At 42.1% G+C, this 24,436-nt stretch overlaps 1 protein-coding gene across 4 annotated transcripts in view; it reads left to right on the top strand.

The window, feature by feature from the left end:
- MATN2 (matrilin 2) overlaps nt 1-24,436 on the top strand; it is a 140,132-nt gene that overhangs the window by 67,266 nt on the left and 48,430 nt on the right. For all 4 annotated transcript variants that reach the window (XM_014847769.3, XM_014847771.3, XM_014847772.3 and 1 more), the window contains exon 5: nt 12,514-12,636. In XM_014847769.3, coding sequence (XP_014703255.2) covers nt 12,514-12,636 — 123 coding nt within the window. The remainder of the gene's footprint in view (nt 1-12,513; nt 12,637-24,436) is intronic.

Genomic DNA, 24,436 nt, shown 5'->3' on the forward strand with positions numbered 1-24,436 from the left:
GTCAGTGTCTCAAAATGTGCCCTTTCGTTCAAAGACTACATCAAGCACATTAAATAATCTTACCTTCGAAGTTCTGCCCATGTGAGCAATTTGGAATGCACTGGAAGCCAGCTTTGTGGATTCTTCTGTCCTCCTAAGAGTCTTCTGCATCTGATACCATTGTATGAGATATGTGCAAAAGCATTAGCATAGTGCCTAGCCCTTAGGCCTTAATAGAAGTTCATGTTCTTCTCTTTCCTTATTTAAAAAAAAATAGAGAAAAAAATCCTAATGAAGTGTGCCTGTCTTCACACGTCTATTTCCCTCCACCTTCCCCTCCCCTTGAATTCCTTTCCCACTAACAAGAAAGATCTTTATATTGTTTCCTTTTCTTTATTTTTTTAAATAAGGAATTTTTCTTTCCTGTCTCTCTCTTCTCGCATATTTAGTCTATCTGGAAGAATAATGAAAACGCAACATTTAGAAAACTTCACTTGGCAAAAAAAACATAAAGTTTCTCATCCAGTTTTCTCATTTTTTTCTCTCTCAAGAACCATACCAAATGCATTTTACTGCTTTCATTCTTCAGATATGTTCCTAACATTATTTTTCCAAAGCTACGTAAGTGGTTTACTAGCTTTTATATTAGAGTTTAGTCAAGGGGCATGATCCAGAAAACCAGTCACATTATTGAAGAGAGAAAAGAAAACTATAACTACCATCCCTCATGAATTTAGATGCAAAAATTCTTAAAAACTTATCAAATAGAATCCATGTATATATAATATAATCGAGACTAAATGGGGTTTATCCCAAGAATGCAAGGTTGGTTTAACATTTAAAAATCAATTAATATTGCCAGCCCCATGGTGGCTTCAGCGGTCCAGGTTCTTGGGTTTGGATCCCGGGTGCAGACCTACACTACTTGGCAGCCATGCTGTGGTGGTGACCCACATACAGAATAGAGGAAGATTGGCAACAGATGTTAGTTCAGGGAGTATCTTCCTCGCGGGGGGGGGGGGCGGGAATCGATTAATGTAATTCACCATATTAACAGACTAACAAATGAAAAAAACATATGATCATTTCAATAAATGCAGAAAAAGTATTGGACAATACCCAACATTCATTCATGATAAAAATTCTCAGCAAAAAAATGAAAATTCCTCCACCTGATAAAGGGCATCTATGAAAACACCTACAGTTAACATCATGTTTAAGAATGAAAGACTAAATGCTTTCCTCCTGAAATCAGGAACAAGACAGTATGTCCAGTCTCACCACTTCTATTCAGCATTGTACTGGAGCCTCCAACTGATAGAGTAATGAAATAAAAAGAAATTAGAGAGCCGTACAGATTGGAAAGGAAAAAGTAAAACTGTCTTTATTCACAGACTATGTTATTGCTTATGTATAGAAACTGATGGAATCTTCCAAAAAGCTATTAAATTAATAAATGAATTTAGCAACATTGCAAGATAAAAAGTCAATACACAATATTATTTGATTGTATTTTTATATACTGGCAACAAAAATCAGAAATTGACATTTTAAAAATACCATTTACAATAGCATTGGAAATATGTAAATTAGGGATAAATTTGACAAAAGATGTTCATGATCTATACACTGAAAAAAGAACAAAAGATTTCTGCAATAAATTAAAGACCTAAATAAATGGAGAGATATACTGTATCATAGAACGGAAGACTTAATATTGCTTAGATGCAATTCTTTCTAAATTGATATATAGAGTCAAAGCAATCCCTGTTAAAATCTTAGTAGACTTTTTTGGGGTAAAACTGACAGTCTGATTCTAAAATATGTAAGAAAATGCAAAAAAAAAACCCATAGAATAGTCAAATACAGTCGATTCTCCTTAAGCACAGTAGTTACAATTTATAAGTCTCTGTGAACATTGAGCCAGTGATTACTGGATCATGTTCCAAGGGGAAATACAGGGTTAGGTTCCTGCGAGCTTCTGGCTATGACGTTTCATCAATCAATATAAACCTTGTTTTATATAACCTTTCTTTATGTGTGTTTCTGTTTAAAGACAGCTTATTGAGTATATATTGTTGATTCATTAACTTTGAACTCATAGCCAGCAGCACTATGACTTATGCCTGATTGAAGCTCATCTAACACACATCTTTTCTCTGTGAGGCACAGCACAGCCTTCTTGCACTTAGGAACCCTAGACAGCATTCCAGCACTGCTCTTGGGGCCCATTTTAAATAGTGAAATCACCAACAAAAAGCAAAAAAATGCAAAAAATATGGCACTAAGGAGGACACAAAAAGAACTCTTGTTTACAGTATGAGAACTCAAACAAGGCAGAAGATCACCTTGTTTGAGCTTAGCTGGGAAAGTGTACATCAGGTGACTCAAAGTTTTTACCACTCTGCACACATCCACCAATGGCCACAAAAATCCTGCATGTATTGATTTTGGGTTACAAGTAAATTTTAGCCAGTAGGTGAATTTGAAAATATGGAATCTGCAAAAAAATGAAGATCAACTAAAATTATGAAAAAAATAAAGTTGGGAGATTTAAATTACCTGATTTCAAGGCTAATTATAAAGCAACAGGAATCAAAACAGTGTGGTTTTGGTGTAAAGATGGACATCAATGGAACAGAATATAGTCCAGAAATAGACCCATACATATATGGTGGAATGTTTTTTGACTAAGATGCCAAGGCAATTCATGGGGAGAGAATAATGTTACCAACAAATGATGCTGCAACAATTGGATTGTCATGTGCAAATAAATGAACCTTGACGCTTACCTCACACCATATACAAAAATTAATTCAAAATGAATTTTAAATCTAAATGTAAGATGGAAACAATTAAATGTCTAGATGAAAATGTAGGAAAACATTGCGATGACCCTGGGTTTGGTAAGGATTTTTAAAATAGGACAGACGCTAAATATAAAAAAAAAACCCTCAATATATTGAACTTTATCAAAATTAAAGCAGTTGCTCTTCAAAATACATTGCTACTAAAATGAAAAGGCAAGCCACAGACTCGGATAAAATATTTGTAAAACATATATCCAACAAAAAACCTTAGAATATATAAAGAATTCTTAGAACTCAATAATAGGAAAATAACCCAGTCAAAATGGACAAAAGATTTGAACAGACACTAAACCAAAGAAGAGATATGGATGGCAAAGAAGCATGTGAAGAGATGCTCAACCTTATTAGTCACTAGGGAAATTCAAATTAAAACCACAATAAGGTACCACTATACTTCCACTAGATTGGGTAAATTTTAAAATATTGACCATACCAAGTGTTGGCAAAGTTGGGAACAGGAATTATCATTGTTCCTCATGGGAATGTAAAATAGTTCAACCACTTTGGAAAACAATTTACCAGTTTTTTACAAAGTTAAATATGTACCTACCGTATGACCCAGCCATTCCACTTTTAGGTATTTACCCAAAAGAAATTAAAGTTTATGTCCAAATGAAGATTTGAATGCAAGTGTTCCTGACAGCTTTACTTGCAATAGCCCAAAAGTGGAAACAATCCAAATGTCCATCAATAGGTGAATGGATAACAAATGTGGTGCATGCATACAACGTGAAGAAAGAACTATCGACACATGCAGCAAGCTGGATGAATCTCAGAATAACCATGTTGAATGAAAGGAACCAGACAAAAAAAGAGTACATACTATGTAATCCTATTCACGTAAAGTTTTAGAAAATGGTAACTAATCAATGTGACAGAGAGATTAGTGGTTGCCTGGGGCCAGAGGGAAGGGTAAAAAAGGGGCACCAGGAAACTCTGGAGGTTTGGAGGTGATGAATATGTTCCTTATCTAGATTATGGTGATGATATGTTGATACATCAAATTTATCAAATTGTATACTTTAAATATGTGCAGTTTATTGTATGTCATTTATAACTCAATAAAGCTGATATATATATATAGATAGATATATATAGTCAGAATGAGGTAGTTTGGGAAGGTAAGTGGTGCTGAAACAAAAGGTTACAAGAGAAGAGATCAGAGAAAGAGTCATGGACAATCAGGGAAGGCGTTATGGATGAGGGGGTTTTTCTAACAAGTCAAAGAAGAAAAGAAGAGAAATGCATGGTTTGTCATCTTTAGGGGATGCTAAGTAGACCAGACTGCCTGTCTGGAATAGCTTGTTTGGGGCACTGGTGGGGGATGAGGGAAGAAATGTAAGCTGGAGCAAATTATGGAGCAATTTGCTCAAGCTGAATTCCATCAGCAGTCTTTGTGGGTGTGGGCTGAACAGAGAGTGTCAAAGATAAAACCACATTTTAGTAAATTGAGTCGAACAATAATGTATACATGGGATTACAGTTAGGTAGAGAGTGCAGGCAGAAATACCGTCCATCCACTCATCCATTTATTCATTCAGTACTTACTGATTCCTCTTCATGAACCAGGCACTCTTATGGGGTGGTAGGAGAAGAATGAGTTTCTCTTATATGTTTGAGACCCAAGGAACTCGGATCTTGGCTTCCCTTGTGCTCTGCATATGCAGGGCAGAATATGAAAGATGCAGTTTGCAGTTCTAATCAGTTCAGTCAATTCAGTGCACGTGTTTCTTATGCCCACAGAATTAATTAGGAGACCGCAGCTATAATCCCCGCCCCAGGGAGGAGCTTATGGCATAGGATGGGGGATGGTGGGTGGGGGATGGAGATAGAATTTAGACTGACAGATACCTTAAGAGAGGAAGCCTGGGTTTGAGGGAAAACTGGTGAATCTGGGAAGGAGCCGACACAAGTAGTGGGTGCAGCCAGAGATGGAGGATTAGAGTTCAAGGAAAATGCATGACTGGATGTGCTTGTTGCTGGTAATTGACCCTGAAAATGGATGCAACCTTGGAGGGAGAAAAGGGGTGTGGAAAGGGAACGTCAGGGTCTGAGCTTTGGGGCAGCCCACAGTCAGAGCGTGGAGCAGGAGGGGAATAGCGAGCCGCCTGCAGCCCGGAGCTTCCCCTCAACCCTGGCTGCTGGGCCCGGCATCTTGGAGAGCACTATGTGCAGTTTTCTCACCCTCTGGTTGTACAGGGCACAGGGTTAAAAAAAAAAAAAAAAAAAGGGAATCTGGCATGAGTAGAGCCCTATGGGAGACACGGGAGAGCCGAGCTGACTAAATGTGAGTGGAGAAATGCCAGTTGTGGAAGAATTATTACACGTCGGGGGAAAATGAGTTTTACCCTCGTGCAGCTTCTTCTCTGCTTTCCTGTTTTCCCAATGACCTAGACGAGTGGTTCTCAAAGTGTGGGCCCCCTGACAGCAGCTTCAGCTTTGTGGGGAATCTTGTTAGAAATGCAAATTCCCAGGCCCTACCCTAGACCCCCTGAATCAGGGACTCTGTGGGTGGGGCCGAGGAATGTGTTTTAACAAGCCTCTAGGGGATTCTCATGTAAGCTCAAGTTTTAAAACCACTGACCTGGATGTCTTGAACTAGATCTTTCCCTGGGAGATTCATTCAGTAGGGAGTTTATGTTAAGCATGTGATGATGTGACAGCCGTTGCAAAATTGCAAAGCACTCACATTTATGGTTTTGATCAACCTCATTCGGTCAGATTTACTTATGTTTTAAGGGTTTATTTTGGGGATCCTCCCCTCTTTCTTTTCCCTTCTCTAAAGAAAACCGGAATCTTGTTAGTGAATAGGCGAATTGATTGTAAAAGAATTAAACTGTTGGAGGAAGGGATGCAAGGCACAGCTGGAGTCTGCCTGAAAGAACAGGATTTCTCGATGGCGTTCGGACTGTTTTGTTTCTTCCAGCGCAGAAGCACAAGGCCGATGACTCACATTGACTGTTGAAAACTTTAAACCCAAACTGCAGCTGTCAAAATAAGATTAGTGCTTTCAGACAGGAGGAAAGGGGAGGATGGTCCCCAAAACTCAGGCTTGGGTTTTGCCTGCATTTGTGGCGCCCTAACTCTGAACGAGATTGCGGGCTGGAGCAGGTGGAAACCCCACTGTTTCCCACTTGAGGGAAATAGCCCTAATAATACATTTCTCTTCTCTTTTGCTGTGATAAATAATTTCTGATTTCTACGTTGCAGGCTGAATAGCAGGAGCTATAAAAAAGTGGAACGTGTGTTTAAAGGTGTTCATTTTGATTTAACTCCAAAGGAGAGATTAAATTGGTGTCAACAGCATGCAGTGTGACTCATCTAAAATTCTGAAAAGTTGGTGAAAACCCTTTGATTTCGCCCAGGATGATGTCAGCCACAGCAGCCACAGGCTTTGTCTTGTGCTCCTCGTCCAACGTAACCAGATGAAAGTTTTCCAAGTTCTCCGGGCTGAGGCGCCGGATCAGGGTTTTGAGATCACAAATGAAGGAGGTCACTTGAATCTAGGGTGCATGGAAGCCTCGGAGTAAACACTAGGGATGGATCTGAGCACACTTTGGGCTCTTAGCTATCAAATCTTCACTGATTAATTGCACCTGGGAAGACTGAGAAGCCGCAGTTAACTTTCTCCCCTGAAGTCCTCCAGGCACCGGGAGAAGCATTGCCGACTGTCAGCTAAGTGCTAGCGATTGCCTGCTGACAAGGCATGACTTGAGTTTGGTGAGATCTTTTGTGATAAAATTCAAAATTGCTTACTTTGCTGTATTAGATCAATTCAGTCTAGAACTCACAAACCAAACATATGATATGTTGATGTTATTTAAAGAAATCTAAATCTAATGTCCATGTGTGGGGTTTTCACAGGCACGCAATAAAGTGACACTATATTAGAATTGTGACGTAGGCAAAATCTGGTTGGGGTCCATCTCTCCTCCATGCTTGACTAGGCCTGTGCCACCAAGACCTCTCTTTACCCCAATCTAAGGAAGAAGGAGACTAAGGTTTGCTGAGCACCTACTGTCTGTCTGGGGATTTTCTCATCAAAATTATCTCATTTAGCCCTGCAATAAGATGTTTTTCTCCACTTAGTTATTTAAGCTCTATAAAAACTGATTCTCATAGAAATCACTTTTGTGAAGTCACATAAGTCACCAGGCTGAAGCCAGGTCCGGCTCCAAAGGCAATATTCTTTTCATTCTGATTGCCTCACTCCCACCCTGTCTAAAGGAATGTAACTGCCCTTTATCTCCTCCTCCAAGGCTCAAATCCCTTCATCCCTACTTTTTCATATTACCTTGCTCAGGTCCTTATGTAAACTAATCTTTTCAGTGAGACTGCCTTCTGACCTCACAATTTAAACCGGAAGCTCCCTTCCCTCTGCACTCCCAACTCCCTTTTCATGCTTCATTTTCTCCTGTAGCTCTTATAAGATCTAACATAACACATGGCTTTACCTGTTTATTTTATTTATGTCTGGCCCCTATGGGTGGTGTGCTGGTAAATGTTTAACAACCAGGTCTCCGGGGGGGAAATCTCCGATTTGTAATGTTCACCAATTCCCGTGGTGTAAATACTGCCACCATAGCCGATGTCAAGCTACCCACTTGGCCTTGCTGAGTGCAGAGCTGGGAAGAGGTGTGCGTGGTCTGTCGTGGGAGTCAGCAGGGGCTGGCTCCCGCACACCACTCTCTCCCCGCTCGAATATCAGCTCCTTGGGGACAGGGATCCATGGACTGATTTTTCATCTATTTTATTCACTGTTGTTTTCCCAGCACTTTGAACAATTTGACAAATTAATTAATTCATTCTGTCATTCAAATATATTTTTAAAAACTGGCCTGATACCATGTTAGATATTTGAGGTCCAGGCTGAACAAAGCAAGCACAGCCCTCACATGGCAGGGGAAATCAACGTCACATAATCAGTTGCAAATTAAGTGTTAAATTACAATTGTGGTGAGGGAAGCTATGAGGGAGAACTTGACCTCTAACAGGGACTGGTCAGATAAGAGCCCCCGAGTCCTCCAGGTTGGCAGCTGTCAAGACAAAGCCACAGATGTCCACTAAGCACCTGCTGTGTGAAAGGTAACCTGAGGAACACCCAGACTTACCCTGTCCCTCTCAGAGCTTACAGCCTTGGTAAGACTGATGAGGGAGGAACTCCTGACAACGCTGTGTTTGTGTAACATGGACGAGGGCTCATTCGTCCATTCACAAGAACTTACCAAGCACCAACAGTGTGCCAGCGCTGTGCTGGGTCCTGGGGAGGCAGCAGACAACAAGGCAGCCCGGTCCTTAGCTGTCGTGACAATTCTTCTGGTGTCTGCAGCTGGAGGCTGGCTCCCAGTGTCACTGTACTCTGAGCTCTCTTCTGGTATGGGCATCCCTCTTGCTGGGGACGAGGAGAGGCACAGAGACTCGGGGAGCGTTCTGTTCCCATCTCACTCATCTTCCCCGGACCCCATTTCTGATGGGGGAGAATATTTTTAGGACTCTAGGACCCTGCTGTGATGCAGGGGGTCTGGGCATTTATCACTGTTGTTTCAGCAGAGGAACACTTATGGAGCACCAGCTACATGTGCTAGGACTCTGCGCTAGGCTCTGGGGAATCAAAACTGAATCAGATCAGCTCACGTGCCAGGCATATGATCCGTCCTTTCAATACCATAGGATAAATGCATCAGTGCTAGAGTGGAGCCATGTGTGTAGTGCTAGAGGAGCCCAGAGGAAGGAGCCTCTAAGCCCAGCCAACCTGGAGAAGGCTTCCTGGAGGAGGTGACATTTGACAGAAGTCACGAGCCATAAGTGGGGGCAGGTGGAGAAGGTGGAAGGGTGATGGGCACTCTGAATCCACTGCTTCTCCCATCCCACAGGATTTAATCACCCTTCAGTGAAATCCTCCCAGGCTGTGAGAAAAAGTGCTGTTTTTCAAAAGCACGAGGAATCATCCAAAAACATCTGTATTTGTTTCAAATGGAAGTGACCACTGCCAGAAAAACAACAAAGTTGTTTTGTCAGAACCTAGTCTGTATTTATTCCTTGGTCTTTGTTTAATAAAATTAATTCCTCAATGGTTTCCCTTGGGACAGTACAGATCACTAGTGGCCATAAATCCTCAGCGTTCTAAAAACAGTATGAAAGGACAATACACAGTGAAGCCAACTGACAAACTGGCTGTTTGTGGGACCATCCTTCTGGAATGCGAGCGATAAGCCTTCTGTTCCTACCACACTTTGCACCCTCACGCAGTGTCTGGGCTTCTTTCAGCCTCTTGGAGAGGGGACCCAGGACAGCAATAATTCTGAGATTTGTTTAAAGGAAGGAACTGAGCCTGGCCGCCTCAGTTAATAAAGGGGAGACTGACTGCTGGGTCTGGGCACCTTCCCCTTGGAGGACTGTGAGGACTTGCTATCTGTTCGGTTTAATGATTCTCAGTCTGGCTGCACACTGGAGTTATCGGGAGAGCTTTAACAAATGCTGCTGCTTGCATCCCACCCCAGCCAGTCCCATTTCAGAGGGGGAGAGATTAGGCATCAGGATTTTCAAAAGGTCTCCAGATGGTTCTAATGGGCGGCTGAGGTCGGGCACTGCTGCTTCTGTAGCCCAGACCTTGCAATTATTCATGGACTGTCTTGCGGGCATCCGGCCCATGTACTGAAAGGAATAAACATCTCATTGCCTCTCTACCTACCCTGTGGGGGAAGCCTTTCGGAAAAAAGGTTATTGCTTCAAGGTCCTGCTTTCGAAATGCTACTTCAAAGGGGTTCTTTCATGTTGGTTTTTTTCATTACTATAAAAACTCTTGTTAGAAAATTTGAAAACAGATCATTATAAGTAAGAGAATAAAAACCACCTATACTCTCACCACTCCGTTGTAACCACCGTTGGGGAGGTTCCTGTCCCCCAGCTTCAGAGATGGGCTTGAGATTTGCAGGGGAACTTTGTTTCAGTGTGCTGGGGCATCGTTTTCCAGCCATCAGGGCCTTGTGCAGGGCCTCTCCCCTCCCTATTAGGGAGCTTAGAGTCTAGCAAGGGAGACACAGGAAATACATCACTACGTCAATGCTGGTGTAATTAACACTGTGATACGTGCTAAGAGGGAAAAGGACAGAGGCTCTCTGACAGCCGATGGGTGAGACCAAAAGCTCTGAAGAACAATTGAAGGTCCTCATATCAAGAGATTAACTTCCCCATCAACATGCAGGCAAACCAAAGCTATTTCAGCAGGGAATTCAGAAAACGACCGCTGTTCCTGAACAAAGCAGTGGTTCCCATTTAACTGTGCTAGAAGTCCTTGAAGTTTCCCAGAGCCAACAGAAACTGTGATGCAGCCAGACTTATCCTTCTAAAGCACAACTCAGGTGAAATAGCCCGTTTCCTTTTTCAGGATTTTACCTTGAGTGGTCCCCACGGCCTGCTGAATGGAGTGTGGACTACTCAGCCTGCTTTAGGCCCCCACCGTCTGGCGTCAGTTGTCCTTCTGATCCTCCCTCCTGCTAGTTCCCCTGGGGTTCCCGGGGTGGAATGCAGCTGCCACACCTGTCCTGCTTCCCTCCACTTCTGCCCATTTACTCCCGCTGTTCCTGCAGCCCAGAGTGCCGTTTCCCTCTCTCCCTTCTTTCACACTTGCCTGCTGGCCTTTTCCTATCCATCCTGGACTGGTGGTAATCCGTGCCCATTCTGGACTCCCATTGTATTGACAGCATCTCTCTTATGGATTTCTATCGTTTTCTATCTTGTATTTTAGTTATTTAGGTTGCATCTGGTAGCCACTCTGGCCTTTCCTGTCCTCAAATGGGGCCAGTTTGTTCCACCTCGGGACCTTTGCATTCGCTGTGCTGTCAGTCAGGAACATTCTTCCTAGACCTTCACGTTACTAACTCTTAGGACTCAAACTACAGGACAGCAGGAACCCCTGTGTCTGTTTGGTTCACACTACATCCCCAGCACCTGGGACAAAGTAGGTGCTTCATTTATTGAATAAATGAAGAGTACTCAATGATTCAGATTTTTCCTAGATTTCTGGCTTGTCACAAATCTGTAGGTTTTGTCATTATTCAATTATTCTCTATGATTTTTACATGAGCTAAAGTATTTTCTGGTTATTGGTGCTTTTCCTTATCTCTAAATCCATTGGAAATCTCAATTGGAATTCCCAGTTGGAAGTCTAAGACATAAATACTAATAAGAGATAAAGGAATTTGCATCTGTAATTTTTTGTTCTACTTTATTGATTTGCGAATGAAAATATTTCTTTTAGCATTTTAAAACCAGAATCTTTGTTCATGGACTCTAAGACTTCAGCATTTTTTAATATTATGATGTAGATTTTCTTTTTGAAATTATTTAGTGCATTTAGTAGAGGTGATGAATAAATCAGCTTTACATTTTTATCAATTTGATACTTTGTATTTCTTTAAAAGCATAATAAAGTATGAAACTCAAAGACCTAGGAGATTAAAGTGTAGTCATTGGATTCAGGGATTAATCAAGCTTTCTAGTTAATTGAGTTTTTACCATAACTGTCATAGTGATAACTTTTAAGCAGAGAAAATTCTTTTTAATATATCAATCCCTTTAATGCTCTCTGATTTTCTCCAACTTTAATGGTAAAGTCACTAGAAGAGCTAGTTATGAAACCAAGCTGTTCTCCTGGCTGAGAAATAATATCATCATGTCAGCCTGTTTCTGCAAAGGAGAGACAAAGGAGTGATGGATTGAAAATGCCTTTAACCTTTTCATCCTCTGATATATTCTTAGTTCCACTGCAGTCAATGCATTCCTTGAATGCATTCTTACATGGCATTTGAATAAGTAGCCAGGGCTCAGCACTTTGTGGGCAAATAATGAATATAGTTAATAACTATATTTCTTTTTCCCCCTAGTAATCATCCTTTTCCTAGTAAATGTCTTTTTCTCCCTAGTAATCTTTGTTGCTTCTACCTAACCTCCTTTGGCTTCCCATTTTCCTTACGTGTTACTGGGATGAATAAATAGAGCACAAAGAGGATTTTCAAAGATACTTCTGGTAGACAAATGGAATGAGGGAAATTACATCCAAAGGGCCTGAGGCAGACTTGGAATAAGGGGCTCTTCTTAGACCTGCCGTGCTTTTGGTGGAGAAGCAGGTCTTTCCACTGTGCCCTCTCTCAGCTTCCCCATCTGCAAAATGTCAGAGACAGTGCCACGTTGTCTCAGCGTAAATCAATGAGACTGTGATTACAAAGCATTTTAGTTCTCAAAGAACAGGAATGGTCCTTGATGCAGTCACGTGCAAATGCCTGCTCATGACAATTTACGGTTCTCAAGAACCATCAAAATGTTTTCAGAGCACTTTCACTGACATAGGAAAAATACAAATTGATGTTAAAGTCACTTAATGCATTTAATAGAGGTAAATAATTCCAACTTTGAAAAATATATTTTTATATATGCATAGAAATTCACCAAAATGTTAACAGCAGTTGCCTCTGGGTGTTAGGATTCCAAGTGGGAGAATTATAGGCAGATTTTCTTTTATATATTTTCCACTATGATCATACATCAATACTTACAATGTTTTTAAAAGTATTTTAGCAAGTGCTGTGGAGTTGCTTGTTGCCTGGCCCTGTGCTGAGGGTCACCTCCTTCGGAGCTGTGTTCTAATGGCGCGACTTTGCCTCAGTCCAGGATCTGTGTGCGGTGGAGGACCACGGCTGTGAGCAGCTCTGTGTGAATGTGCTGGGCTCCTTCGTCTGCCAGTGCTACAGTGGCTACACCCTGGCCGAGGACGGGAGAAGGTGTGTGGGTGAGTATTTCCCCCAGCCCTGCTTAATGAGGAAGGGCAAGCTAAGCACAGGAGGGAAGGGGAGGCCCCCACATATCCAATTGCTCTCCTTTGGCTTTCAATAAATTACTCAGTTCTCTGGACTGGTTGTTAGAATTTGAACTTTAAAGACTGCATTTATGACTGAGGTTAGCATTTTCTCATTCTGGGTCCTCAGAAAAAGGTATATTTAAGATAATCTAAGTAAATACAATTGTCCATTACTGCCTCCCTTGAAAAGGACTGGGCAGATTTTCATCAAATTTGGAGGATATGTTTGGGATGGCCTGCCTTCAATATAGCTCATGCGTTATACATGAAATTCACTTGGTAGTGGGCAGGGTTGCTGAGCAGCACCTCAAAGACATAGGCAGCCTTCCTCCTAAGTATTGGATCTGCAGTTCAGTGACAGGGTCAAGAGACCACCAGGAATAAGAGCCCAGCCATTGTAGTAAGACACAATGATCAGAGAACACAAACGGTAGCCTCAAACACAAGCCGAGGTAAGAAGTCTTGAGGGCAGTGCTGGGAACAGCAGGCACCAACTTTCAGTCAGTGGAGTGGCTTCCCACTTGGGCGACTTCACATTGCATGACCCAGTTAAAGGTAGGAAAGGCAGGGGTGGCATCTGATTTCTTCAGTGATGGATAGTGGTTCTCCTCAGCACCTGCAGAGCAAGCCCACAGATCTCTAATGTGCGTGTGGCACCTCCCAGGTTGTCTGCAAAGCCCTTATAACTTGCAGGTCTCAGTCACCCTTCTACTAACAAACTATGCCTGGCAGATCGTAGGTCTTCAGAAACTGAACTGGATACTTATGAGGCAGAAAATCTGGAAGGAAAGGAAGGAAAAGGACTTGACTGACATCAGAACTGGAACGTAGAATTTCTAACTCTAAATCCTGCATTTTCTGCTCCATATCCCATTGTTTTCAGGGGCCCTGTTATGTCTTGCTTCCCTCAAACAGTGAATGATTATTCTTTTGCACATAGAATTTACATTTTCTAGCACACCTTGATTCTTAGCTAGGGATGCAGAAGGAAAAAGCGACAAAACAAAGCATGTGGGTGGTAGCCTGCTCTTTGTAGGTGAGTGATGACAGTATCATGGATTTGTGTGTTTTCATACACTGATGGGGGTGAAAACCGTCCTCATCAGAGGTCTACAAATGGAAGTTGTCTACTATGCCTTAGAGTTGTTTTGTTTTCTTCTTAATCTGTGGTAGCAAACATGACAGGTGGCAGGGTACCATGTCCACTAACACTGGCAAAAAAGAAGCCAATATGTAAACACCAACTCATTATTTTTGCTTCATTAATTTTTATTATGCAAGTAATGTACTTTCATTGAGGAACTTAAACAGATGAGAAAATCACTATTAGTAGTTTGTTGTATTTTATGCCAGACCCTTCCCCATATAAATATCTACTTCAAAACATTTTGTTAATGTTTAACAAAATGAGGTCATACTATCTATTTTGTTTTACACATATTTTTTTCCCTTACCTGTTGTTAAATGGTTAGAAATTTTGGGTGCCGTTGGGTCAGAAGGAAGTCAGGCCATTGGGAGTAAGGCCATTGGATGAGCTTCAGGAAACAGGGCCAAGGTGTCTGGTTGATTAGGGTGAGGGAAAGCACAGGGAGGGCCCAGATCTTGCGTGGGTGACAGGGAATAGATGAAGCAGGGGTGACAGGCGCCATGGCTGGGGCAGGAGACTTGCCTTGGCCCTTGGGAAACTGGAGGGTAGTGAGGAACCCAGTTCTCTGAGTGTTGCCAAGTAATTGCCTAATCATCCCTGTGTAGTAGTGAACCTTTGTGTCTCTAAGGGTTTTGCTATAACTTCTGGGATTGATGTTTATTGAAGAACCACAAGCGTGACAGTAGATGCTATGGCTGCGAGGGAGCAATTGTGGGCTATGTTTATTAGAGATGGGCATTTTTCTTGCTGCTGCTATCAGCATGTAAGGATGTCTTCCTTTCCTCAGGGTGGGGTCCAAGCAGAAGAGTGGAAAATGGGAGAGACTATGTGCTACCCAGGCCTCATCTATCAGATGATCCTATTATCCTCCTCCTCAACCAAGCACCTGACCCGGTAGAGGCTGGGAGCGAGATGATTAAGAGGTGGTGAATCTTTGTTGCCAGTTGCCTTGGTCAGGGAGACTGAACAAATTCTTAAAAGGTCATTGCTGCTTGATAGAGCTGTGCTGAGTGCAAAGCAAATGGTGGAGATAATGGAGGCTACAGAAGGTCAGAGAAGAGGGACATCCTAATGGCTGGGGTGGGGAAGATCTGGATAGGGAAGAAAAAGTAGCAGTTGGGCAAATGTCCAAGGCAAGGGAAGACATGAAAGGCAGTGACAGTGTGGAGGTGGCAGTGCTCTCAAAGCTTGAGGGCTGAGTCTGGGTTGGGAGGCGCAGGCCTTGCTCCTAGGAGCAGGCAGATCGGGGAGTGACTGTCACAGTGAGAATGCCAAATTGTAAAGCTGAATAGTCTAACCTGAGGACATCAGTCTGAAGGGACTTGTCAAAGACGGAGACTCCGGGTGTCAGACTGAGGGCAGGAAATTCAGGGGAGAGCAAAGGCTGGTTGGGACCCTGGAAGAATTCCATTACCAGCTGGTCTGGGTGGCCTGTGTGTAGATGGGCAGGGAATGGTAAGAATGTGGTGACCATAAATCCCAGTTAATCCAGGACAATCCCAGTTTATGCCTGTTGGCTCAGTTCTCAGTAGCACTCCCTTTCACTTTCGAAGGGGTTCCAGTTTGGATGATAAACCCTAGTTAAGGCCAGCCAGCCTGACTTAAACTGTTGAGGAGATTGGCTGTGTCAAAGCAGAGAATTCCTGCAGGTGTGAAGTAGGAGATGAAGTTGAAGATATCAGGTGGAACCAGAGTGTTCGGGGCTTTGAAAATCAGTCTAAAGAGTCTGGACTTTCTCTCTGAAAAAGAGATTCTAATTCTCTGAAAAGGATCCTAATTGGGAGGGACAAATGCAAAGCCTCATTTTAGGAAACTTAATCTTGTGGCAAATTGCAGGATAAATCCCAGGAGGAAGGTGGTGAGGGATGGAAAGACCAGTTAGGAGACTATGGTAATCCTCAGGTGAGAGACGACAAGAGCCAAGCTTTGAGACGTGACCAGAGGAATGGAGAGGGAAGAAGGAAGGGCAGAAAGAAGGCGCTATAAATAAAGGGGAGAAGAAACAGTTTGAGCTTCCACGATTCTGGGAGTGATGGCAACAGCAAAGGAAGAATGATGGGCACAGATTTTTAGAAAAGATAATAAGTAGTTTTAGACAAAATGAGCTTGAAGTTGAGGTGGGACACCAACAAGGACGTGTCAAGAGGGAGCAGAAAACAGAGCTAACACCAGAGGGAGAGGTTAGAACCAATGATGCAGTCAGGAAGCAGCATAGTCTATTTCCTTCTACATTTTAATTTCTGTGTATTTTTTCATTTTAAATGTTTGTTTATGGGTTTTTTTTGCTTGTTGTGAAGGCATCTGGACCTTCAATACAGTGAGACCTGGCCCCAAATCCCAGTTATGCTACTTACTCGTCCTGTGTCTTTGAGTAAGTCATTTAGTTTTCTGACCTCAGTTTTCTCATCTATAATATAGAGTAATAATACCTACATCAGTGGGTTTTGTGAAATTAAATAAGATAAGGAGTAAAAGTTCCTAATACACACTAGGCAATTTTCATTATTGTTATTACTACAACATATTATTATCATTTCCTGGCTATCATGAAGTATGGAGTGTGGAGAGAGTGGAGGCCTGAGCCTTGGGTGGTAGCCACATGTAGGGAGCAGGAGGGAGAAGTGGAGGCAGGAAAAATATCCATGAAGGCACAGCCTAAGGGCTGCGGGGAGGTGGAACAGAGAGAATCAGAATCATGAATATGGTGGGAAAGAGAATTTCTAGTCCAGGTCAATATGAATGTCATGCTCCAGTGAAGCCAAAGGGAACAAAACTTAGAGAAAAGCCATGGAACTGAGTCATTGATTCATCTCAGCAAACGTTTCCGAACTCTCTGCCAGGCACTCTGCTAGGCCTTAGGGACACAAAGATGATCAGGAGACCATTGATAATAATCAAGAGGGGTGGGGTAAAGGGCAGATTTCAAGACATAGGGAGTGGGTGGTAAGGAAATGGGGACAACAAGGCCAAACTATTCATTTAAAGACGTTTGCTAGATTCACCATGTCCAGCTACTGGTGAATGGATGCAATGAGTTTCCAGATTCAATACTTCCACAGCAGTGGTTCCAGTATTTTGACTCATCCCAAAATTATGACTGTGACCTGCATGAAAATTCAATTCTTAGCCAGACTAAGGACTTTTTTTGACAACATTCCACACTTCTGAGTTAGTGGAACATTAAATTCAAGTGCCAGAGTCCCATCTCACTAACTGCTCATTTCACTCTGGACTGTACTGAATTTATTTCCACGTTCAGGTGAGCAAGGGTGGATTACTGACTAAGGTCCTCCTTTTGCTTTAGTTGAGGCCCCTTATTTGTAATTCATCAGCCTCCACTAAAGCTGTGTTAATTTCTATCCAAAACTGCATGTTTTTCAAAGACCATATATCTCTGTCTTTGAGGTTGAATTTTCTGTTGTACTTGCTCACCTGGTTTTTACCAACTGCCTTGTCTTTTGGGGTAACTTTGGTCTTGTTTGCATCTTAACTGCCCAAGCAGATTGTAAACCTTTGGGGGCAGAAGCCACTTACTGTACTTTTCATCTGTCATGGAGTGGACTTGAAATATGTTTTCTTGAATCATTGACTGAGGTTGAGTGATTGGTGATAATCTCAAGTATTCATGTTTTTTTTAAAGATCTTTTCCCCTTGAGTGGTTTTTGAATTACAAAATCAATTTTTGCTTATTAAAAAAAGTCAGTGTGCAGACGTGTATAAAGTCAAAACCTGAAAGTCATTCCTCCTCAATTTCATTTCCTGGAGATAATCGCTGCTACAAGCCTGGCTTCTCCTGCCTGCCTTTCTTCTAACACATCTTAGTATGCTATTTGTTTATCATTACCTTCTGGGGGTATAGCACAATGCCTGACACATAGTAATTGCTCAATAGATAGCTATGAAACAAATGAATGGCACTAAGATATCTCTTTACCCTCAAATTCAACCTTATCTGATTAGGGAGGCAGTGTGATAAAAATACAATAAACCACATTGATTGAATGTTGCTAAGTCCTAGGCCCTGTTTGAAATATTTTACATATAATTGCAACAACCCTATGAGGTAGATACTATTGTTATCCACATTTTATAAGTCTTTTAACCTCTCTCTGTTTCATTGGCTTCATCTGTAAATTGAGGATAATAATAATACCTACCTCACTGGGTTGTTGTGAGGGTTAAATGCGTTAATATATGTAAAGTGCTTAGAAGAGTGCTAGATAAATGTTGGTTAATATTATTACTCTCATTATGATGTCTAATACATGGGCAACTGACATACATTAATTGAATCTGAATCTCTATATCCTTTATGAATTTTTTTCTTCTTATGAATGCTTGCATTTCATAATATGTTGTTCAAAAGATCATGTTGAGGTCCATACTCAGAATGATATGCAGCATGGGGATTTAGCATGGGATTACCACTGCCATCAAAGCTCTTCTCTATATTCTCCTGTATCAGTTACCCTCAGTGAGGAGGGGATGGTTGATATTTAAGTTGGGAACAAGGGATGGGAGGATTGATTTTTCTATTGAAAGGTCAGATTTTTAATTCATCAGCTAACTTAGCATGTTTCGAGCATGATCTTCCCCAGCCCCTGAAGATGTTAAGTATTGGATTTCTCCTGTCTTAGTTTACTGGGGCTACCATAGCAAAATACCACAGACTGAGTGGCTTGAACAGCAAAAATTTATTTTCTCGCTCTCTGGAGGCTGGGATCAAGGTGCGAGCAGGGTTGTTTCTTCAGAGGCCTCTCTCCTTGACTTGCAGGTGGCCGCCTTCCTGCTGCTCTTCACGTGGTCTTTCCTCTGTGCATGCACATCCCTGGTCCCCTTTTTGTATCCAAATTTCCTCTTCTTCTAAGACAACAGTCGGATTGGATTAGGATCCACCCTGATGGCCTCATCTTAACTTAATCACCTCTTTAAAGTTCCTATCCCCAAATACAGTCACATTCTGACCAACTGGGGGTTTAGACTCCAACATATGAATTTGGGGTGGGGGAGACAAAATTTAGCCAAGAACACTTCCCTATTATTGTCAAAATCAATAAAATAGTTTCTCTGAGTTTTGAAATACAATCGTGCCCTGGGGAGGAGAGGTTTTATGAATCTGACTCTATGTGTAGTATAATATATACTCCGCAAGTAAATTGGTTCTACCATTTCTCTAAATGACAAATTTGGTTTTTCTTACTCTGTCATCAACAAACTTTAAAACCCAAACGCTCCTCTTTAAAATATCCAGTTTCTACTAATGCCATCCCCTTGCAGACTGATCCCTACTGAGAAACCTTGGAATGTGACCAGATTATAAATCAGAGACCATCAATCTTAACCTTTATTACCTTGCACCAAAGCTTCCTTTATCCTTGGAGACACCTAAGCGATTTCTCACGTTTTAGGCAGTGACTGAACATGGCAAGACTGTTTTCTGACTCTGAGATCTTAGCACTTTGTGATCTGGAGGGCCGAAGAGCTACAGCCAGGGAATTACCCTTTCTGTTTGTAAAGGAGAGTGTAGAAGTTTCAGGGAAAATGCCTGGAAAAGGATTTTGTTGAAGCAAATGAGGACTTGGAAGAACACAGCCATCTCTGAGTGACACACAGAGGTCACATCCACACCTCTGTCCCCTAACTTTGGCCTCTCTTTTTACAAGTACAATTTTGCAACCAAGGAAGTTATGCAAAGAACCCAAAACACGTGGCAAAGGATGTCAGAGTTGAACGGACTGGAACTCTCCTGGCCTTAAAAAGCTTTTGGGTTCACATGACTGGAAGTGGACTCCTCCACGTCTAACGCTGTACCAATGGCCTCATCTGCTGTCGCCAGCAGCCTGGCAGTGAGCCAGCGGGCAGCCCTCAAATCAAGGTGGGATTTGACACCTTGGGGTTTTACAGGCGTGTGTCGCGGGACCCAGGAATGCTTGAATCCTGCCTTGCCAATCTCTCCTCTCCCCTTCAGTTCCCAGAGAACTGTGCACACAAAGAACAAAGCCAGCATGGAAATCGACGTCCAGGAGAACCCTCTTGTCCCGTGAGATTGGGCCTGTTTTGCCTGATTAAAGGAAAATGTCATCCAAAGAGTGGAATCATAAAAAACTACATATCCAAACCTATCTTAACCATTTTGTTTTTACTTAAAACACTTAAATATACTTTTAAGAAAAATTACTTTTAATTACACTTTGAAAAATGACTAATTTTAAGTTCATTTGAAAAAGAATATGAGTTTTAAAAATCTTTCTCGAGTATACCATACCCATAATGTGTTGTCTATGATTTTCAGTTTTGGTTTCTTTAAATTGGAGCAAGAATTTGAAGACTTCTGTAAAGCAATCTAAGGGCAGAGCCCTTGTAAATTTTTATGAAATTTTCCCCAAGCTTTGACACTTGTTTCATCCATGCCTGGTTCTACAGCAATTTTGGTTAGGAAATTGCCTTAACTAAGTCTTTCCAAAGCTTTCAACTTAGTTTTTATTTTTAAAAAACTCAATTGATTTAGTGCTATATTTTATTGTTTTTTTTATAGTGTTTAAATAAATTGTAATAATATGTACAAATGGCATGTATAAGTTTGGAAACACAAACAACTTTGATGCTTTTTTTTTTTTTGAGGAAGATTAGCCCTGACCTAACTACTGCCAGTCCTCCTCTTTTTTGCTGAGGAAGCCTGGCCCTGAGCTAACATCTGTGCCCATCTTCCTCTACTTTATACATGGGACACCTTCCACAGCATGGCATGCCAAGCGGTGCCATGTCCGTACCCAGGATCCGAACCGGCAAACCCCGGGCCGCCGAGAAGCAGAACACGCAAACTTAACCGCTGCGCCACCAGGCTGGCCCCCAACTTTGATGCTTTTTAATAGCAGTTCTCAAATTTTAGCAGGCGTCAGAGTTACCTGGACAGCTTATTAAAACATATTCCTAGCTCCACACCCAGAGTTTCTGATTCAGTAGGTCTGGAGTGAGACCTGAGAATTTGTATTACTAACAAGTTCCCAAGCATGGTTGATGCAGCTATGTGGTTCACGGACCACACTTTGAGAACCAATGCTTTATAAGCATACAGTTGGCCAATAGGAGAAGTACATAGGTGTTCTAGAGCACAGGTGTTCCACCTAGGCTGCTTTACAAGTGTACAACCCAGCCAAGAGAGAAGCCCACAGGTGTCCTGAAGTGCACGTGTTCTAACAGCCTTGAGCATTTAGCATGCTCTGGGTTTGAGGTCCCATCTTTTCAGAGGGAATGAAAAGCATTGCTTGATCAGGAGCTGGTTAAGTGAAGGTCAATTAAAAGAGCTTCTTCTGTACAACTTTATTAACACCTGATCCAGCACTGGATATTCCATTCTAAAGCATTCTGGAAAAAGGTGAGTTTGGAGTATGTGGCTTAAACTTTAGGCCTAGGCAAAGCCTCCAACCTCTCCCTAGTCTAATGTGGGGCCAGCATACTCAGATATCTCTCTAAGGGATAGAGATGGCTGGGTTCATAGATTACACCCCATGGTATGCAAAAGAAAGTTCAAGAGAGAGGTAGAACCTGAGTTTCTGTCTTTTAGGTACAGTGACCTGCCCACTCATGATTGTGGTACTGTCCATGTCCTAGAACTTGGAAGTCAGATTAGCAGCTCTTCTCTTTGGAGGGGATACTAAGAAGTGGGTGGCCAGGAGTAGGATTGACTGACAGCACACACCCATATCGGGGGCTGGGAAATTTTCAAGATGGCGGATCAGGCCCAGCATGAGGAAGTTGGAGGTGGGGAGTATTGACTGCTAACACAGGCCACTGTGGGCCACAGCATGGCCAATTCCTGTGACATGCAGACTGTGGCATGTGCCAGGACTTGGTATCCTTGATCTCAGTGTCCCCAGTTATTTGTTCAATCATCCATTCATTCTTGAAAGATGAGAAATTAACTTTTAGAAGGATTCATTGCTAGCTCAATCTTTAAGTTATGACTCAACTCCAGCAACTGGCTAATGTTGTATGACATTCAGATCCCAAGACTATGCGAATGCCCTATTCCCACCATAATGATTTGTGTATTAAACCCACAAATATTAGGTGCCACTAGCACTCTTTAGGGAGGTAAAGTTATAAAAATGATACTTCAGGGGATGGCCCAGTGGCATAGTGGTTAAGTTTGCGTGCTCCACTTTGGTGGCTTGGCATTTGCCAGTTGGGATCTGGGGCCTGGACCTACACACTGCTCTTCAAGCCAGGCTGTGGCAGTGTCCCATATACAAAATAGAGGAAGATTGGCACAGATGTTAGCTCAGGCCAATCTTACACACACACACACACACACACACACACACACACAAATGATACTTTAGATGGAAACTTAATGAAGCCTAAGAGCAAGAGAAAAACAGCAGGTTATTACCCTTGAAAAATCTTTAGCTTTTCACTTTGAATCTTTTGATCACTATGTTAAGTATGTCATTATCTTCTCAATGGATGGTTTTGCTTTTTTTTTGGTGAGGAAGATCATCCCTGAGCTAACATCTGTGCAAATCTTCCTCTATTTTGTATGTGGGACACTTCCACAGCATGGCTTGATGAGTGGTGTGTAGGTCTGCACCCGAGATCTGAACCCATGAACCCTGGGCCACCGAAGTGGAGCCCACAAACTTAACTACTACACCACCGGGCTGGCCCCAGTTTTGCTTTTTTTCAGTTATACATGGGTATTAATTTTTCAGATTCCATTTCCTTGTTATTATTTACTAGTTTATGATATTAAAATATCCTAAAACATTATAGAGGGAAACACTTTTTAAAGGAAAAAAAATCATTCATTATTCTACCTCCTTTACACAATAAGCATTTTCATTTGTATTTTCCAGGCTTTCCCTTACAGCTATATTTTACCTGGATATAATCACTGTAAATGTACATTTTTGAGATCTATTTTTTCACTAAATTTTATTTGTCTTCGTATTTACAATTATCATAATTATAATGTTGATGACTGCCTAATGCCCAAAATACTGATCTTCCCCCTCAAAACCTGTTCCACCTGCGTCTTCCCCATCTTGGTTAACAGCAGCTCCATCCTGTCAGTTGCTCACCAAAGTCCCCGGAGTCAGCCTCAATCCCTCTCTTTTTCTCTTGCTCACTTCTAATCCGACAGGAATCCTGTTGCCTTCACCTTCAACCTATACCAAATGTATTAGTTTCCTAGGGCTTCCGTTCCAAAGTACCACAAACTGGACGACGTAAAACAACAGAAATTGATTGCTTCATAGTTCTGAGGCTAGAAGTCTGCAATCGAGGTGCCGGCAGAGCCATGCTCCCTCTGAAACTTGTAGGAGAGGATGCTTCCTTGCTTCTGGTGGTGGCTGTCGATCCTTGGCTTCCTCAGCTTGCAGCTGCATCTCTCCAACCTGTCTTCACACGGTCCTCTCCGTGTGTGTCTGTGTATGCACACGGCATTCTCCCCTTCTTAAAGGTTCACCAGTCGTACTGGATTAGGGCCCAGCCTAATGACCTCATGTTAACTTGATTTTATCTGTAAAGACCCTATTTCCAAATAGGGTCACATTCACAGGTACCAGGGTTAGGACTTCAACATATCTCTTGAGGGGCTTAGCCCAGAACACCCAGAACACCACTCCCCTCCCCCGCCCTCTTTCCCACACCATCCTGGTTTAAACCCCCACCATTCCTCACTGGGATTATTGTGATAGCCTCCTAAATGGTTTTCTACTGTTGCATTTGCTCTCTATGGCCTATTCGTGATTCCTTTGTTTAGAACCCTCCAATGACTTCCTACTCACTCAGAGTAAAAGCTCAAGTCCTTGCAGTGGCCCCTGGTCCCTCCTGATCTGCACCCATTCTCCTCTCCCACCTCTCTCTCTGCTCCAGCCACCTGTCCTCCTTGCTGATCCTCCAGCACACTAGACATATGCCTACCTCCTGACTTTGCACTTGCTGTTCCTTTTACCCAGTTGCTCCCTCCCAGATATCCTCATGGTTCATACCTCAGTCAAGCCTCTGCCCAATGACCACCTTCTTGGGAGGCCTTTCCTACCACTTCCGTCGCACCACACCCTCCTTCCCACATCCCCACAGTCTCTATTCCTTTTCACCATTTTATTTTTCTCCAGAACACTCTCCACCTTCTAAGAGACTATACTATTTACTTATTTTATTTTTTGCTCAGCACCACCATCCAAACAGAAGCTCCTGGAGGACTGAAGTTGTTGTCTGTCTTCTTACTTGCTCTGTCCTTAGTGCCTAAAGCAGTGCCAGGCTCAGAGTCAGTGCTCAGTAAATATTTGTAGAATTAATGAGAAATAGGCCAGTGCATTTTCTTATGTCACGAAATCATTTACCCTTATTAAATGTTCATCTTATTTTCCAGAATTTTCCTGTCACAGTGAATAATACTGCTCTAAATAGCTTATTCCATATGGTTCATTTTCCTCTTTTTTCAATGATTTCTTTGGGTCACACTTCCAGAGTGAACATTGTCAAATGTCCTTCCAAAAGGATTTTTATCAATTTCTAGTGCCACTCATCATTAATAACTGTTTCCGTGCCACTTTTCCACCATTGGGTTTTATCTTGTCT

The sequence above is a fragment of the Equus asinus genome, chromosome 12, assembly GCF_041296235.1.
Source record: "Equus asinus isolate D_3611 breed Donkey chromosome 12, EquAss-T2T_v2, whole genome shotgun sequence".
Taxonomy (NCBI): Eukaryota; Metazoa; Chordata; class Mammalia; order Perissodactyla; family Equidae; genus Equus; species Equus asinus.